This window comes from Vicia villosa, linkage group LG6 (genome assembly GCF_029867415.1).
Source record: "Vicia villosa cultivar HV-30 ecotype Madison, WI linkage group LG6, Vvil1.0, whole genome shotgun sequence".
NCBI classification, from domain to species: Eukaryota; Viridiplantae; Streptophyta; class Magnoliopsida; order Fabales; family Fabaceae; genus Vicia; species Vicia villosa.
Window position 1 is genome coordinate 161,991,628 of NC_081185.1, and position 16,171 is coordinate 162,007,798.

The 16,171-nt window shown below is 34.5% G+C and overlaps 2 protein-coding genes across 3 annotated transcripts; one reads left to right on the forward strand and one right to left on the reverse strand.

Moving 5' to 3' along the window:
• Positions 1-7,176: 7,176 nt before the first annotated feature.
• On the forward strand, positions 7,177-9,133 carry LOC131610913 (33 kDa ribonucleoprotein, chloroplastic-like). Of its 2 annotated transcripts, XM_058882998.1 has the most exons (5): positions 7,177-7,742; positions 7,858-7,959; positions 8,267-8,575; positions 8,674-8,773; positions 8,819-9,133. In XM_058882998.1, exons 1-5 carry the CDS (start codon positions 7,314-7,316, stop codon positions 8,938-8,940), a joined length of 1,062 nt encoding a protein of 353 aa, XP_058738981.1. In that variant the 5' UTR covers positions 7,177-7,313; the 3' UTR covers positions 8,941-9,133. The 2 variants fall into 2 exon arrangements, with proteins under 2 accessions (XP_058738981.1, XP_058738980.1); XM_058882997.1 differs by having other exon boundaries at positions 7,178-7,742; positions 8,674-9,133.
• Positions 9,134-9,567: 434 nt separating this feature from the next.
• Positions 9,568-13,401, reverse strand: LOC131610915 (uncharacterized). Its single transcript, XM_058882999.1, has 12 exons — positions 13,147-13,401; positions 13,034-13,054; positions 12,864-12,964; positions 12,731-12,788; positions 12,348-12,391; positions 11,972-12,052; positions 11,657-11,727; positions 11,428-11,538; positions 11,046-11,128; positions 10,514-10,730; positions 10,299-10,382; positions 9,568-10,027 (listed from the first exon to the last, which is right to left on the reverse strand). The coding sequence occupies exons 1-12, from the start codon at positions 13,166-13,168 to the stop codon at positions 9,961-9,963; spliced, it is 960 nt and encodes a 319-aa protein (XP_058738982.1). The 5' UTR covers positions 13,169-13,401; the 3' UTR covers positions 9,568-9,960.
• Positions 13,402-16,171: the final 2,770 nt, after the last annotated feature.

Sequence of the window (16,171 nt, forward strand, 5' to 3'; positions counted from 1 at the left end):
ACTCTGCAGGTTAGTGTTACTCGAACTTGGGAGTCCTTACTTACCCAACCGAGGTTGTATGGCTTCTCATGTGGTTTTGTGGACAACTTCAAATAATCTACCAATTTTTTTGACACCAGATTCTCCATGCTGCCACTATCCACAATTAGATTACACACTTTGTTCTTGATAGAACAATGTGTCTTGAACAAATTCTTGCGCTGCCCTTCGTCTTTGGATGCTAGTAACATTCGCTGCAACACAAAATTTACCCTCTCATCAGATTCTTCCACCGCAAACTCAACATCGGCATACTCATCGTTCTTAACTGTAGAATCTTCTCTTTTCTCATCTTCCTCCCTTTCTTCCACAACAGCAGCGACTCTTCTTGTTGGACAAACATTTGATTTGTGGCCTCTTCCGTTACAACGATAACATGTGTCTATAGAGGGTCTAGCATATGGATTATTTGGCCACTGAATTGGTGCTTTACCATGCTGCACACTGCTAGAGCTGCTAACTCCCTTATTCTCAAAATTGGAATCCCGGGGTGTTGCCTTCTTTTCCTTGTCACCTGCTGATTCACAGTTACTTTGGGGTGAATACCTTTCAATAGACGAGAAATTTCGAGGGGATTTCTCCATCAATTCTGCCTTCAAAGCCAAACTGGATGCTTCAGCTACGGTCCATACAGTCTGTAAACCCATCTTCTCCTGCAAGGATCCCTTTAGGCCACTGATGTATCGAGCCACTTTCTGGCTTTCTGATTCTCCCAATTCATTGCGCTCAGAAAACCGCAGGAACTCGGCTGTGTATTCAGTCACGGTTCTCTTGCCCTGAACACACTCGATGTACATCTTATAAAGAATCTGCTCATAATCCTCCGGTAAAAACCGCTCTAGCATCAATTGTTTCATTCTTCTCCAAGTTCTGACTGGCCCCTTTCTTTGTCTCTGCCTTTGAACAACAAGTTTATCCCACCAGACAGCTGCAGTACTTTTAAGCCTGATCGCAACCATCTTGACTTGCTTGTTCTCAGGGACACCCATAACGTCGAAGAACCTGTCGACGTCGATCTGCCAATCAAGAAACTCCTCAACTCCCATGGTTCCGTAGAACAATGGAATATCAGCCTTCACTCGATAGTCATGGTTGTTCGGTAGATTCCCACGATTATCTTCTTCATTGTAAGGTTCTTCATCAGAACTCGAATCATCGACACAGTTTCCACCCTGTAGAACCCTAATCGGCTCCCCTCTCCTGTCTCTTCGCCGATTCCCATTGTTGGCGTTGTTCGCCTGATTTGCTAAATTCGCCATCTGTTCAGTCAAAGCAGTTAGAGCCGCGGTAAAAGCCGTGGTAATTCCCTCAAGATCTGCTTTGGTCACCGGTTGGTCCGCCATAGTTGTCAAGCTATGAAAAGAACAGGAGAAAACCTGCTCTGATGCCAACTGACGCAGTCGGAAGCCGCCCAAAGGAATAGCAAGCGCTAAACCTTGAATGAAAACAGGGTTGCAAGCGCAAACCCTATAGATAAGCTCTGGAGTCCACCAGGAATAAAGAAAACTTTGGATTCTATATAATAAAAGAGATAATCCTTATGGCTATGCCAAAGGTCTTTAAATACATAAAACAAATAAACCCTATTGGGCCTTATGGGCTTTTAATCCAAAACAAAATTAAATAAAACAAATAAAATAGAAATTGCTTAAATATTAAAACTAAAATTGCTTAAATATTAAAATGCTTTCCGACGTTCGATTTCTTCTTTGATACGCACAATCCTCCTACATCAATTTCACAATTCAATAGTAAAATCTTTGATTTTTTTAATTAATTTTGTTTTAAAAAAATTAAAATGATATGCTATTTTTAAATTGATTGATTTATTTTTACTAGAACCACGGGTAACGGGAATTTTTTGAAATCGCGGGTATGAAGACGAATACTATAGTACCCTACCAATACCCTACCCATTATTACCCTTACTCTCAAGTAAAAGTTCTTTCATCCACATACACTTGTACCACACTCGTTTACCATGTCACAGACACTTTAACAAGACATGTCGTATGACCACCACGTTGTCAATGAGACTTTTAATACAAGGAGTCAATATATTACTCGAACAATCAACTTTGATTCCACTAATGAGTCACGGGGAAGAATCCACAATAGGTCAAGTGTAATCGCACAGGTGAGGGAGGAAGAATTCACAATAGGTCGAGTGTAATCACACAGGTGAGGGAGATACACTACATATTCACCCAAAATTTTATAGGTGTGTTTATTTCAGGTTATCAAATAACATTCCTTGAAATCCTATTTCTAGGGTTATTATATCTAGGAATAATATTTATATCCATGTATTTGATCAAAAATTAAATTTCTCGAAAATGTTTACAAAATTTATTTAATTTAAAAATTATAATTTTTTTTTGAGTAGTAGCGGAAAGTTGTAGTTAGTTAAACTTTATTCCCATAAGAATGTTGGATTCTCACTCTTTAAATATGAGAATAACTATGAGAACAATCATATTAACAACATTCTAAGTTATAAAAAAATATTTGGAATTTTTTAAATTTTTTTTGAAACTAACGTGAAATTGTTGCATTTTCAATATCACATTCCCAAAAATGTAATTTTAATTCTTGAAACAAACACAATCTAAAGAATTATCTATATGAGTCATCTCACTTATAAAATGTTTAACATTCGCTTTACAAACAATGTGAGATTTTTAATTCACACTTGTATCTCAATTGTGAAGGTGAGAAAAACACAAGAAGAGGGAGATGGTTGAATTATGTTTTCTTTTCATCCTTTTTTAGTTCTCTTCAAATATTTTTGATCAAATTTTGAACATTTTGTCAAGAATCTGAGTTAAAAACACTTTATTTTCTCTTCAAATAACACTTGACAGAAAAATGAATACAAGATTCAAAACCTGAGTAAGTTCAGAATCTGACTCAAAATCTAAAGGATAATCTTAATAGATTTTGAACGAGAAACTGATTCAGAGTTGAGATAAATGTAGTTGCGGATAATAAGTTCAGAGTTAGAAAGAAAAGAGGGACATAAAGCAATTATCCTGGATCCTCTTACAAACCGAGAGTAGTCAAGTCCCCTTGTACTTCCAAGAGATTTCCACTTTAACCAAAATCTGATTACAAATTGCTCAAGCACACAAGCAAGAGACTTTAAATATCCAAACACACAAGTAAGGGACTTCAATGCTCAAACATACAAGCAAGAGACTTTCAATGCCCAAACAAACAAGTAAGGAATTTCAATGCTCAAGCACACATGCAAGAGACTTCAATGCTCAAGCACACAAGCAATAGACTTATAAATGCTCAAGCACACAAGGAAGAGACTTCCTATAATCTATCTAGAAGATAGTGATAGAGTGATAATTACACTTGATATACAATCAGAGGTGTCTTCAGAGGCTAACTAGATCAAAGTCTGGAGTCTTTAGGTTTTGATCATCAGAAGATGACTTGATCAAAAGTTGATTCTTTAGAGTCTGATCTTCAGAACCTGCCTCTTAAGAGCTTATTTTTGAATATTCAGTTTACTTTCATAACTAACTTCCAATAAGCATATTAATCTTTTTACCTGCACACTTGAACACAAATTAGTCTACCAAATTATTCTTTAAATACTTTGTTATCATCAAAACCTAAGGGATATGGTACAAACCAATTTTGTTCCAACAAATTGTTCTCATAATTTAAATTTAAGGGTTAAATATACAAACCCCCCTCTATAATGTAACTTTTTTTTTTGGATTTCCCCTTGTAATGTTAAGATTCCATGTCTTTAGCCCCTCAGTTGACCAAATGGCATGAAATTTTCAATTTTGCTTACGTGGCATGTACACGTGGATTTTCTTTTATTTTGAAATTCACGTGAATTTTTTTTTATTATTATGAGGGTTATAAATCAAAATTTTCTAACATTATTGTGGGTAAAATATTTTTTTTACGTGATGCAGATTTGAAAATGATATTTTTTAAATAACAAAGACGTTGGGTTTGTGGTTATTCTCTTGAAGCACTTATTGTTAACGAAGAAGTCATGTCTAGGGCTAATCTGAACTTTGAAAAGGATTTGATCGATAAGGTCTCAATGACGACTATATTTGGTCTGAGAAAGACGAAGAAACATGGATCTTTGGGTAAAACGGTTATACTTTAGTATGCTAGTGGATCAGTTATAACTTTAAGAAATAGAGAAGGCGGCCAAAGCAGAGCAACATGCAGCTGTTAATAGATCCTGAAAATGGGGATCTAAGTATTGCCCTGATGTCAAGTATATGAATGTCAATAGCCATGCACAGTTGCGTGTACTGCTTTTTGATGGCTCTGTGAACATATGCGCATTATTTAAATTGAAAGGTGCATGTGACTTTGATTTTGAGGATGAAGATGTGAATCCTTTTCAAATTGAAGATGAACCTTTAGAAACAGACAATTATGCTTATGGAACGACCTTTTATGCTTTTCCAACTGAGGAAGAAGGGAAGGAAGCTTGTCATGCAATTGTCGCGTTATGTGATGTCTGTTCAATTGATTCTTTGATCTCTAACTTCATCCTTCCATTCCCGATAATTATTTCTTTTTTCTTTAATAAGTTTATTTTCGACGTTTTCACCATTCTGGCCGTGTTTATGGATTTTCATGCGTATGCTAGCTTAATATGTTTCAATTCAATGATAGGGAGATAATGTATCTGGAAAGGATCAACGTGTTCATTGTTCCATAAATATCAACACAAAGACTGGACGTTTGTTAGCAAAAAGACCAAGTCTGCACGTTTTTCCTACGTTCTCATCAGATGTATATTTGGACTGATTAATCATTGGATTTCAAAAAGACGAAGATTTAATATAACGTGTATAATTTACATTAGAATCAACCAGATTTAGAAATTCGTCCAACATTCATAGCTACTCTTGGAAATTCTCTTATATTAGCTGATTATGGACATGTATGTAGTTTACTTATCTGTTTAACGGAGGTAGTTGCTTGGTATTTCATTATGTTGATGGAAATTAGGATACTTGCACATCTTATTGACTGTAAGAGCATGTTGGAAGCCTTTGAAGCCGGTGGAGATTTCCATTCCAGAATTGCTATGAATATGTATCCATATGTTCGTGAAGCGATTGATAATAAGGAAGTGATTCTTGAATGGTATCCTCATCCTAGTGAAGACAAACCCCATGTTCCTCTCCTCAACCTGCATGGAGAAGAAACCCCTACTATATCCAAAACAAAAGAAGTATTTTACACCTGCAATAGTGAAACCCCTCTCTCAAAATGGGCCACCCCTCCAAAACTTGAAGAGAATTCCATTTATACAATCTAAAAATCGTAGACCGGATTAAGCCCAGAATAGCTCGCTTAGCACAAATCTACTTACAAACACCTTAAACCAGCTTAAATTGCGCTAAACGCAATAGGGCCTACGCTTAGCTCGCTTAGCCCGACCCATAATTCCTCTAAGCGCACTACACTGCGCTTAGTCCACTCTGCATCACAACTTATTCTTCCAAAATTGCATCTTGAACCTTTATTTGTGGTTTCAATGCCCAATGCTTCAACAATGCGATAAATCCTACAAAATAAGATAAAAGAGTAATCTATACAATATTTACATGATAAACTATAATTCTATTATGTACACTAAAGTTGAGGTTTTAACTTATTAATACAAAGAATCAAGCTAATAAATGCCATAAAATACTACTACAAATAACTAAAATTTGGCACTTATTAGTTAAATGGGGAAGCCACCGCGTATAACGTTGCAAGGAATGGCCAACCGAGAACTCCATTGTAAACCCTCCCATACAGAATTATAAAGAAGCAAACTTTCACAATTTTTTTTATTTTTTCCTTCTCTCATGGAAACTTGTAGATCTATATCCATATGGACGACAGAGGAATCATTAAACCCTAGTAGGTTGTGGCCTTCACACAACTTCAGATCTTGCTTTCTTAAGCCTAACTTTGTGAATATTTTGAGCTATATAAGATTGGAGGAACTTCTGTCACCAATGAGGACCCCTAAAACATAATTATTAGCGATGATGGCGATAATGATCAACAAAAGCATTGCATTAGGAGTTCCATCCACATTCTCGTGGTCTTGGAACCCTAAGATTGGTCTATCACTCTTTCACTTCTTGATCAGTAACAGTGGTTTGAGAAAACTCTGTGGTGAAGATTCTTCCTTCTTAAATTAATATTCACTGATTGCATCTACGAAGAAGATTGAATGTGATCTTGACTTGGAGGATTCTGAAGTACTTTTTGAAACGAGATTATAAGCATCTTCCATCTTAGCGTGATTGTTAAAGCAATTGAGGTATGAATAAGAAGAGATATGATTGAATTAGAAAAGATATTATCTTAGAAATTTGTAGGAATTAGAAGTCAATTTCCACAAACACCACCAGTGTTCCGTAGATGAACCAGAATTACTCGGTGAACTAATCAATTAGTGCTTGCTACAGTGGACTTAAGCATCCGATGAGATGGAAAGGGGGTTGGTCTGCAAGGTTAACACTCTGACGTCTAAGTCAGTGAGAGAATGAGAAGTAATGTGAGAATGAGAATAAATTTGAATACCTAAAAAATGACGTGCTTTACCTCTTAAATAGTAGGAACACTGCTCAATAAAAAGTGTGGAGTGAGACATGGTTTGCGGCCCGCTGTTAGATTGATTTGGGCAGTCAACAAAGCTCAAGAAGGCGACATTACCTGCTTTAGAAGTGTACATGTTCTGCGGACTTTACTAAATTTATTTTACCATCGGACCTTTCGTCTTAAGTCTTGTGAACGACCTAGAACAATATATATTGCATTTTGGAAAGAAATACATGTCACCATAACATAAAAAAAGTGTTGAGATTTTACTTAAATCATTATATATTTTACTCTCTGAATTAGTCTATTAACAAAAACATTATTAGAAAAAACTCATATCATGTCTCAACTCTAAGCAATAACCAACAATTAAAAGACATGTAGTTAATAAAGTAAGTTCTAGAAACATGACTCTCATTTATATCTTATTTCATTGAATTCTAATCGGACATATCATTCTGTATTCATTTTAAAAATATAAATATATATAGTTTTTGATTTTTTTTAATAAATATTCAATATTTTGAGTTAACACAAATGTGAAAGGCACTTTCAAACCTTATCCTTGTCCCCTATCAAACCAAAACCCTCGACTCAACAGTGGAAGCTTTACTCCAATAGTTACATTATTCCAATTCACTTCACTTCTCATCTCTTCAACTTCCACAAACTCAATGGCTTCTACTACACCTTCTGTTTCCTCTTATATCCCCAACAGAATCTACAACCTTTCATTCACACACTCTTCCATTTCTCTCACCACAAACTTCCCTCAAAGACCCATTTCCCATAAACCCCTCAATCTCATCCTCAAGTCTCAAAGTTTCACTCTTTCCCCTCTCACACTTCAACCTCCATTCGCTGCAGCAGATGGATTTGAAACTACTCAAGACACCACAGTTTCCCAACTAGAGGAACAAAAGCCAGAAACTGAAACTGAAAAAGAACAGGAAACCTCTGATGAACAACAGAAAGAGGAAGAACAGAAAGTGTCAGCCTCAGACGATGCTGGAAGGCTCTATGTTGGAAATTTGCCGTTTTCAATTACTTCTTCTCAGTTGTCTGAGATCTTTGCAGAAGCTGGCACTGTTGTCTCTGTTGAGGTTTTTTTTACATGATTTATTTGCTTTTTTTACTATTCAATTGGAAAATTCAATTTTTTATGTGGATTTTATTTCAATCTGATGCTTCTGTGTTTTGTTTGATTGAACTATATAGATGGTGTATCAGCGACTTACAGCCAGGAGCAGAGGATTTGCATTTGTTACAATGAAGAGTGTTGAAGAAGCTGAAGCAGCAATTCAAATGTTTGATGGCTCTGTAAGTCTTCTACTATTACTACCGAGTTATCAAAGTAGCTATGCCTATGTAGTACCGACACCTCTGATAAAGACGTATTTGTGTCTGTGCTGGACTCCAACATTTATGATTACATTCAATTTATTCTTTTTTTTAATTATTATTGATGTTGACGTGTCAGTGTCTGTCGTGTCTAGTGTTTGTGTTTTGTCCGTGCTTTATAGAGCTATGCTCTCATCAAAGTCTTGGTCATAGCTGAGTTTTCTATTCTATATAATCCATTTATAGTTAGTTGAAAGTTGATTTTATTGATTGTAATGATTTACAGCAAATTGGTGGTAGGAGTGCTAAGGTGAACTTTCCAGAAGTGCCTAGAGGAGGTGAAACGTTAGTAATGGAAAAAAAAAATAGAAACAGCAACAGAGGCTTTGTAGACAGTCCTCACAAGATATATGCTGGAAACCTTGGGTGGGCACTGAACTCTCAGGATCTTAGAGATGCCTTTGCTGAACAGCCAGGATTATTGGGTGCTAGAATCAACTATGAGAAGGGCACTGGAAGATCTCGAGGTTTCGGATTTGTTACTTTTGAAACTGCTGAGGATTTACAGGCTGCTATGAATGCTATGAACGGCGTGGTAAGAACAATTTTGGGAGTTTAGTTTTGATATTTCGAGTTGGTCTTAAGATATTTCAGTCTAACTATATAAAAACATATTCCGTGCAATATTTTCAGGAGGTTCAAGGTCGGCCGTTGCGATTGAATTTAGCTACAGAGAGGAAATCTTATTCTCGTCCTCCAGTAATTGAGAAAAGTACAGAGACGAAATCTTCACCTCCTCCTCCGGTAGTTGAGGAAAGTACAGAGACGGAATCTTCACCTCCTCCTCCAGTAATTGAGGAAAGTACAGAGACGGAATCTTCACCTCCTCCTCCAGTAAATGAGGAAAGTTCAGCTAGCAATGTTGATAATTCGGAATTGGTGTCTAGCGCAAGCGCTTGAGGAAATATGTTTGATCAAAGTTTTGCCTGCTGTATCATCTGTCAAACTGACTCATACACTAGATTTTGGATAGTTGTGAGATGTATACATATAAGGGGTTAATGTCAATTATATGGTTTGTAATTGGGAAGAAAAAACTTCCAGATTTTGATGGGCTAAGATTTATTCAAATGAGGATTTATTTATTGTTAAATAGTGTTAAAGTGGATGCAAAAGGAATTTTATGAGCATAATCTCAAAGGGAGAGTTCATTCGATTAAGTGGGAGAATAAGTTTCACTTTTTTAAGAGATTCAACAATTTAAGACTCATAATTAGTACTCACATACAATTTGGAACACAGCACAACTTACTGCTAGTCCATAAAATGCAAAAGTATTTTATCTAGTCAGCTAACTTATTGTGAATATTTTGCAAGCAATTTTGACATCACCTTTTTACAAGCATTAAAATCACATATAGTTAATTTTGCTAACCAATTGACTGGCAGCAACTTTGGTAGAGTTTCTTTTTAGTGAAAGGAGGCAGAAAAATCATCGCATTAGTTCAATGCTCATAATGATTCATTGTTAATCAACAAACGGATGATATCACATATCGTTAATTGGATAATATTTTCAAAGAATGATTTGAAGCAGGAACTCACATAAGCATTAAAATTACACTGATCTTAAACTGTGCTGTTTAGTTACAACACAGAAGAGTAGGTATGATTTTCCAAGGCAATAGAGAACACGGGTTGAGAAACCTCCAATATTTTACTTCCAAGCATGACATGGTAGGCAAAACTGGCATAACATATTTAAATAAACATAGTTGCCTATTGGAATGTTTTGGCTTCTTAGTATCAGTTGTTTCTATATTACATGTTTGTGAAAATATAATACAACGATCTGTCACTCATACTTGGCAAACTGCCAAAAGTCATTTCTTGATATTTCTATTCCCGAACAGGAGCTGGACAAACAATTTCAGTTTCACTTCAAAGACGCTATATAAGCTCAACACATCTGTCATTTGTTTATGAAGAATTATCGCCAGCTAGAAGAGCATCAGCTGCAGAATCCAAGTCATGCGGGAAAAACACCCTGCAAAGTAATATTTTCCTTAGAGCTCAGGTTATATAATAGATAAGCAAAACACACACGATAGTATACTAAAAGAGTCATTTTTTATGCCAATCAAACACCAGCTTATTCGGTAAACAGCATGTCATTCAACGATAGTATACTGAAAAACATATATACATCAGAACAGCCCACTAGTAATTTAGTTTTCCAAACAAACAAATAGGATCAATAATTCTATAAATGATCAGTTCATTCAGTAATGGACAAGTCCAGAGACAAGCTATGTTACCTGCAAGTATTGTGGTACAATATTCTACTGAGATTATCCGTGTCATTGATGCCTTTACAGCCAGCAACCACCTCAAGAACTTGCCTGGAAAATTGGAGTCAATCAGATATATTTCTAGGACAGTCTATTAAGAAAATGAAGGCAAAAGATTAACAATAAGAAGATATTTCTTGAAGCAATAGTTACACACTGGTAAGCAAAACCATACCAATTACCTAACTAAACAAGGTTCATTGCGGCCTTTGACAATGCACTCTTGATCGTACTTCTCTTTCTTCTTAGAAGACCATTTAGATTTAACAAAACCCATTCCGGCATGAGTGTTCTTTATTTCACAGTATGGTGAGTCTGTCTCAATCATCATTCTCTCAACAGGAATATCCTTGACAACATCAAGGTTCTCAGCTACTTTCAAAGAGCACCCATTTATGCCTGTCAGAGTACCCAAAAATGTGAATCATTCATGGGACTTAACTATAATGTTAGCATTCAATCATCAGTTCATCACAATCCCACACCATTCATATGTCTTTCTCTGAATTTCGATATTAAAACACCAACAACAACTTTGAATATAAAGCTTTCCTAAAGTGCGTTTATCTTTTTATCTCACGAAGTTTGCAATAGCATGATAACAGTTCAATTGTGGTTATATTTTCAGAAAGACAGCACCTAAAATTAAACATACCAGGGTGCTCTAAAGTAGGTTAGCAGCAGATATAGTAAAGCTTGAAAAGATGGATTTACCAATGTACATTTTATCAAATGAGAGAAGCTTAATGCACTCATCCGTAGTACCAGTAAATGAATGGGTGACACCACCAGAGAACCTGTCATAAAAGTAGAAATCGTTACTCCACTTCACATCCCAAAGTGATTACGCCTCGAGGTAATTTTTTTAACCCTTCAAATGATGTGTTAAGAGTTTGGAAAGAACCACATCTATCATCAAACAAACCTGCCCGGGCAACTTATTCTGATAGGGTAAGGCTGGCAACAGTACTTTCTAACCAATATGACAAAGTTCATTTCTCGAAATGAATAAAATGATAGGCTAAACAAGAGGCAGGCCAAAGCAGTATTATTTGAATATTTACAACTTCGAAATAGTGAGATCCAACAATCGCACCTGTCTTTATTTTTCTCAACTATTTCACAGAAATCTTCAGCTGCTGCTCGCATGTGCAAAAACATAGGCAATTTTGTGATGTATGCCAATTCAAACTGCTTCTCGAAATACCTAGTATCAGAAAAAGAAGATAATCATTAGTAATTTTAATATGTAAAAAAAGAGTAATAGGAAGTAAGGGTAAAAGATACTAGAATGACACGTGTAGCAACAGATAAACTATGCATACTTCTTCTGAATCTCTGCGGGGCAAAAATGAAGTCGGTCATAGTCTAATCCACATTCTCCAACGGCAACCACCTTGTAATTGAAAAGGAAAAAGAAGAACACAAAGTTATTTCTAAAATGCTTGCTTGGACAGTAGTTTCAGAACTAGAACACAAATTCTGCCATTACATGAATAACAACATACATTGTGGCATGTCTAGAGCAGAATAAACCACTTAAGAAATCAAGATTCAGAACTATGTGGGTCTGACATGCACGAGCACATCTAGTTAAAATAAGATTAGTGATTTTCTTACTTGGTATAATTTAATCATACCTTTCCTTTCTGAATTCCCTCTTTAGCCAATGACAAAAGAGCTTGAAAATGATTTTCTGGATCTCCACTCTCGTCAAATTCCTAAATCAAAACACCAAGTCACATTTACAAATACTATTTTCTATCTGAACCACTGCAGTTCAGGGTATGTTTGGAAGAGAGGTTTTGGAGGGATAAGTCTATATTTTGCCATATATTTGAGATTTTGAAATAAAATTGAAATAACGCGATATACGATCATATAACATTTCAATTACACTTAATTCATTTTTAGATACATTTTGTAGTTTCCTTTATTTAGAAAAGAAAAAAAAAGTCCTTTCCTCAAAATACTTCATCCAAACATACCCTAAAAATCAAATGAGAAAAAAAAAACCTTGCAACGTGTTGGATGCACACCAACTGTACAGAAAAGTCTTCCTGTGATCAATCAATAAATTATCAAAACAACAACATTCTATTTAGTTAAACAACTTAATTAAGCACTTACAATATAAATGCTTATGTATAAGCATTTCTATAACAAAAACATAATACAAATTCAAACTATTTACATACAAACTATAAGCTGTTTTTATAAGTTAATCTGAAGAGCTTCTGAACTAAGTTGAAAAAACACCTTATAGACAGTCAAAAGTTCATAACTCATAAGTTGTTTCAATAAGCTCTTCACATAAGTGATCATGCCAATACCTAAGCCCAAATAAGTCATTTTAAACAAGCCATAAGAGCAAGCCAAAAAGGAATAAAATGACAAACCATCTGTTTCAGCAATTGCCAGAGCCTCCCTTGATTCCTGAAGGGATCCACCAGTTACCTACAACACAAAGAGAACACACAATCAATCATCTATGCTTAAACCATAAATCAAAGCTTGCAATGTAATTTATACAATGATTCTGTGGACACCAGCAGCCCAAGCCCTGTTCAAAACGGTTGGTATATCAGCAACATGACATTGTTTGCCATTGTAGATTCCCTTAAACATGCCATCTGCAGTGACTTTGAATTAGTATAATGATTATTATTAATGCAAATAAGGTGTTTGATAAAATGCCTGACCCGTGAAGTTGACAGCTATATCTGCATTTGTTGAGAGAATTAACAATTATCAGTTACGAAATTGAAGTTCTTAATAGTGAATCCAATCCAAAAAGATTGTTACAGTTACTTACCTATCATCCGAATAGTTGCCATGTTTGTGTCGTTGTTGCCTTGCTTCACTCGACGAGAAAAGGACCGATAAGTATGCGCTAGGAGAAGTGCTAAACTTTCTGCATTGAATTTGTTATCTACAACCTTACAATTTACTAGCCACACCCTGCAGCCTTGTTAGTGAAAAATTCTCACTACCATGAGTTATAGATGGCAAACTAGATGTATATTGCTACCAACACTCTTACTTAATACTTCCCACACCCCTTATGTCACTCCTAAAATTATATTAGACATCTATGTATTTTTGTATTGACAAAAATGCTTTTGTTACTATTTATTTAAAAAGTAGTTATATTTATTTAAAAAAATTCACTTATTAAAATTAATAAATTTGAAATTTCTGATAAATCAAGTTTCTATCGAGTGAAATAATTTCTATAGATTTTCAACGGAATAGATAGTATTTTTTTAAAAATAAAATTTAAAAATATAGTTACTGGAAGTCAAATATATTTTCTAAAAACTATTCATATCAATTGAAGGAATTGGCAGTCTTTTTTAAAAATAAAAATAAAAAATGGTGCAATTATTATACATCTTGGTTGGATATTGGATGAGGTGAAAACTATTTATAAACCCATTATTTGTCGTAGTGCTTCTTTTCATGAAATAAAAAAAAATTATTGAAACAAAAGGCGGAGGAGACAACAATACAATTGGAAGAACACAAGTTCATTTAGGGTGTATTTGGTTCGAGGTAAATGGAGGGGAAGGGAGGGAAGGGGAAGAAATGTTTATAATAAATTGTCTTTGGTTCAATTTTTAGGAGGGGAGAGGAGGGGAGGGGAGCAAAATTTCTCCAAATCGCACTTTTTGCGTCTCCCGAATCGGGGGATTAGGAGGAGAGGGAATGTGACTCTTAATATTTAATAAATTAATATTTACTAAAATATCCTCAATTTTATTTTATTATTTCAAAATTATTATTTTCTTTCGTCAGCTTTTTTTATAATTTTTATTTTTCTCTATTGCTTATATCAATTTATTTTGCTTATATCAATTTATTATAATTATCTTTATTTAATAAAAGTTATAATCGCTACAATTTTTATTATAATTTTTATTTTTATGTTTATTTGTATATATTTTTTCTAATTTTGTTTTATATATATATATATATATATATATATATATATATATATATATATATATATATATATATATATATATATATAATTAAAAGGTGTCAAACAAAGGTGTTAAAAAATTGATCAAACGGTCATATTAAATAAAATAAAATAATTAAAATATAGATAACCTATTTTTTCTCCTAAAATTTAGACTATTTATAATAGCGTCGATTACTATTAGCGGTTAAGATTTGGTGTCAAGCTAAACTTTGACACCTTGGAGTCATTTAATCCTATCCCCTAGTTTCCCTCAACAATCAATTATCTCTACCCATAATTATCTCAACAATATGAACTATTCTCTCAACAACCTATAGTTATCTCAAAAATCCATAATTATTTCCACAATATGAATTATAATCTTCACAGCCCATAATTATCTCAATAATATGAGTCATATTCAACACTAATTTTAATGATTTTTGTTTGCGGATGGTGGAAGCCTTACGGTCAGAGGCGACGCTCGGGCCCGGCCAGGGTGGGCACTTGCCCAGGCTCGGGCCCAATAGTTTTTTTTGAAGCCCATATATCTAAAAAACAAAAATTAAAAAAAAAACGTTTATGAGAAAGAAAAAAAATCACAAACCCTTCGTTAAGAACACACCGTAATTGCCGACCTTCCACACTTCACCGTCGCACACAACCTCTTTCACATTTTTAAATATGGCTCTCGTATGATATTTATGCTTGAAGATTTTTTGTATTGTTGTATTTCATAGGGTGAGTTCTTTTCTTACTTTTGATTTCATTGTGGTGAGAAGTGACGAAATGGAGATTATTCTGATCTTTTGTTTATTATTTGCTTATGGGTCTATGTATTTGTTGTTAGTGTTTGAAGTTAAGCATGCGAATCAAAAGAATAGAGTTTTTGTTTTCTTTGAAAATGAAGAAAAAAAGGGTCTGTTTTGTGTTTTCTGGTATTTGGGGATGTTGATTGAATCAAAGTTCTTCTTCTTGTTGTTTTATTAACTATAATGAGAGATAAATAGAGACAGCACCGCCCCAACTTGTCTTGGTGTGTGTTTTCTTTTTTTAATCTATTTTTTTTATTAATTATATAATTGTTAAGAAATTAGAATTTTAGAGTAGATTTGGGCCATGGGCTATTCCATCTCTTTTAGCACCCCAATCCATTAGTTCACTTTCTTTCTTTTAATTTAGTTACTTTATTTGAGTTATTAATTTTATTTTATTAATTTTATTAAGTTATTTAATTTAGGTTAATTCAATTTTGCTTCTCATGTCTTGAGTCTTGACGTCGAAAACTCTTTCTCCAAGTTTGATGTTGATAAGCTTGCTCGCTATGAAGACTTTTCTGATGGTGGTGATCGTGGAACAATAAGGGATCAACTAGAAATTTATGTTCTTCAAGTGAAAAGAAATGTTTCATTTTCTACTTGTGAAGATGTTCAATGTTGGGCTATGAAGATGGTTCAAACTGAGAAACATTTGGTATTTCTATTGGTTTATAAACTTATTGAATTAGCTTTGATATTACTAGTGTCGACAGCATCCGTTGAAATAGTCTTTTCAACAATGAAGATTATCAAGTCTAAATTACGCAATAAGATCAACGATGTGTGGTTCAATGACTTGATGATATGTTACACTGAGCGGGAGATATTCAAGTCACTTGATGCTATTGATATTATTCGAACATTCACTGCAAAGAAGTCTCAGTAAGGACATTTGCCTCGTGAGTTTATTTAACACCCCATTGTAAGGTTACCTTTCATCTCTTTTATTCCTTTTGATGACTATTTATATATTATATACAATAAATTTGTGGTATTTAAAATTTTGCCCAGACTTTATAATTTTTCTGGCTTCGCCACTGCTTACGGTCGACATC

Excerpts from the sequence above, each read along its gene's own strand:
- LOC131610915 (XM_058882999.1), bottom strand. The coding sequence starts at position 13,168 with ATGGCAACTATTCGGATGATAG. Across the intron at positions 11,728-11,971 it reads AGGGAATTCAGAAAGGAAAG|GTGGTTGCCGTTGGAGAATG; the intron begins GTATGATTAAAT and ends TTCAATTACAAG. Across the intron at positions 10,383-10,513 it reads AATGAACCTTGTTTAGTTAG|GCAAGTTCTTGAGGTGGTTG; the intron begins GTAATTGGTATG and ends CCAATTTTCCAG.
- LOC131610913 (XM_058882997.1), top strand. The coding sequence starts at position 7,314 with ATGGCTTCTACTACACCTTCTGTTTCCTCTTATATCCCCAACAGAATC. Across the intron at positions 7,960-8,266 it reads TTCAAATGTTTGATGGCTCT|CAAATTGGTGGTAGGAGTGC; the intron begins GTAAGTCTTCTA and ends AATGATTTACAG. Across the intron at positions 8,576-8,673 it reads TGAATGCTATGAACGGCGTG|GAGGTTCAAGGTCGGCCGTT; the intron begins GTAAGAACAATT and ends CAATATTTTCAG.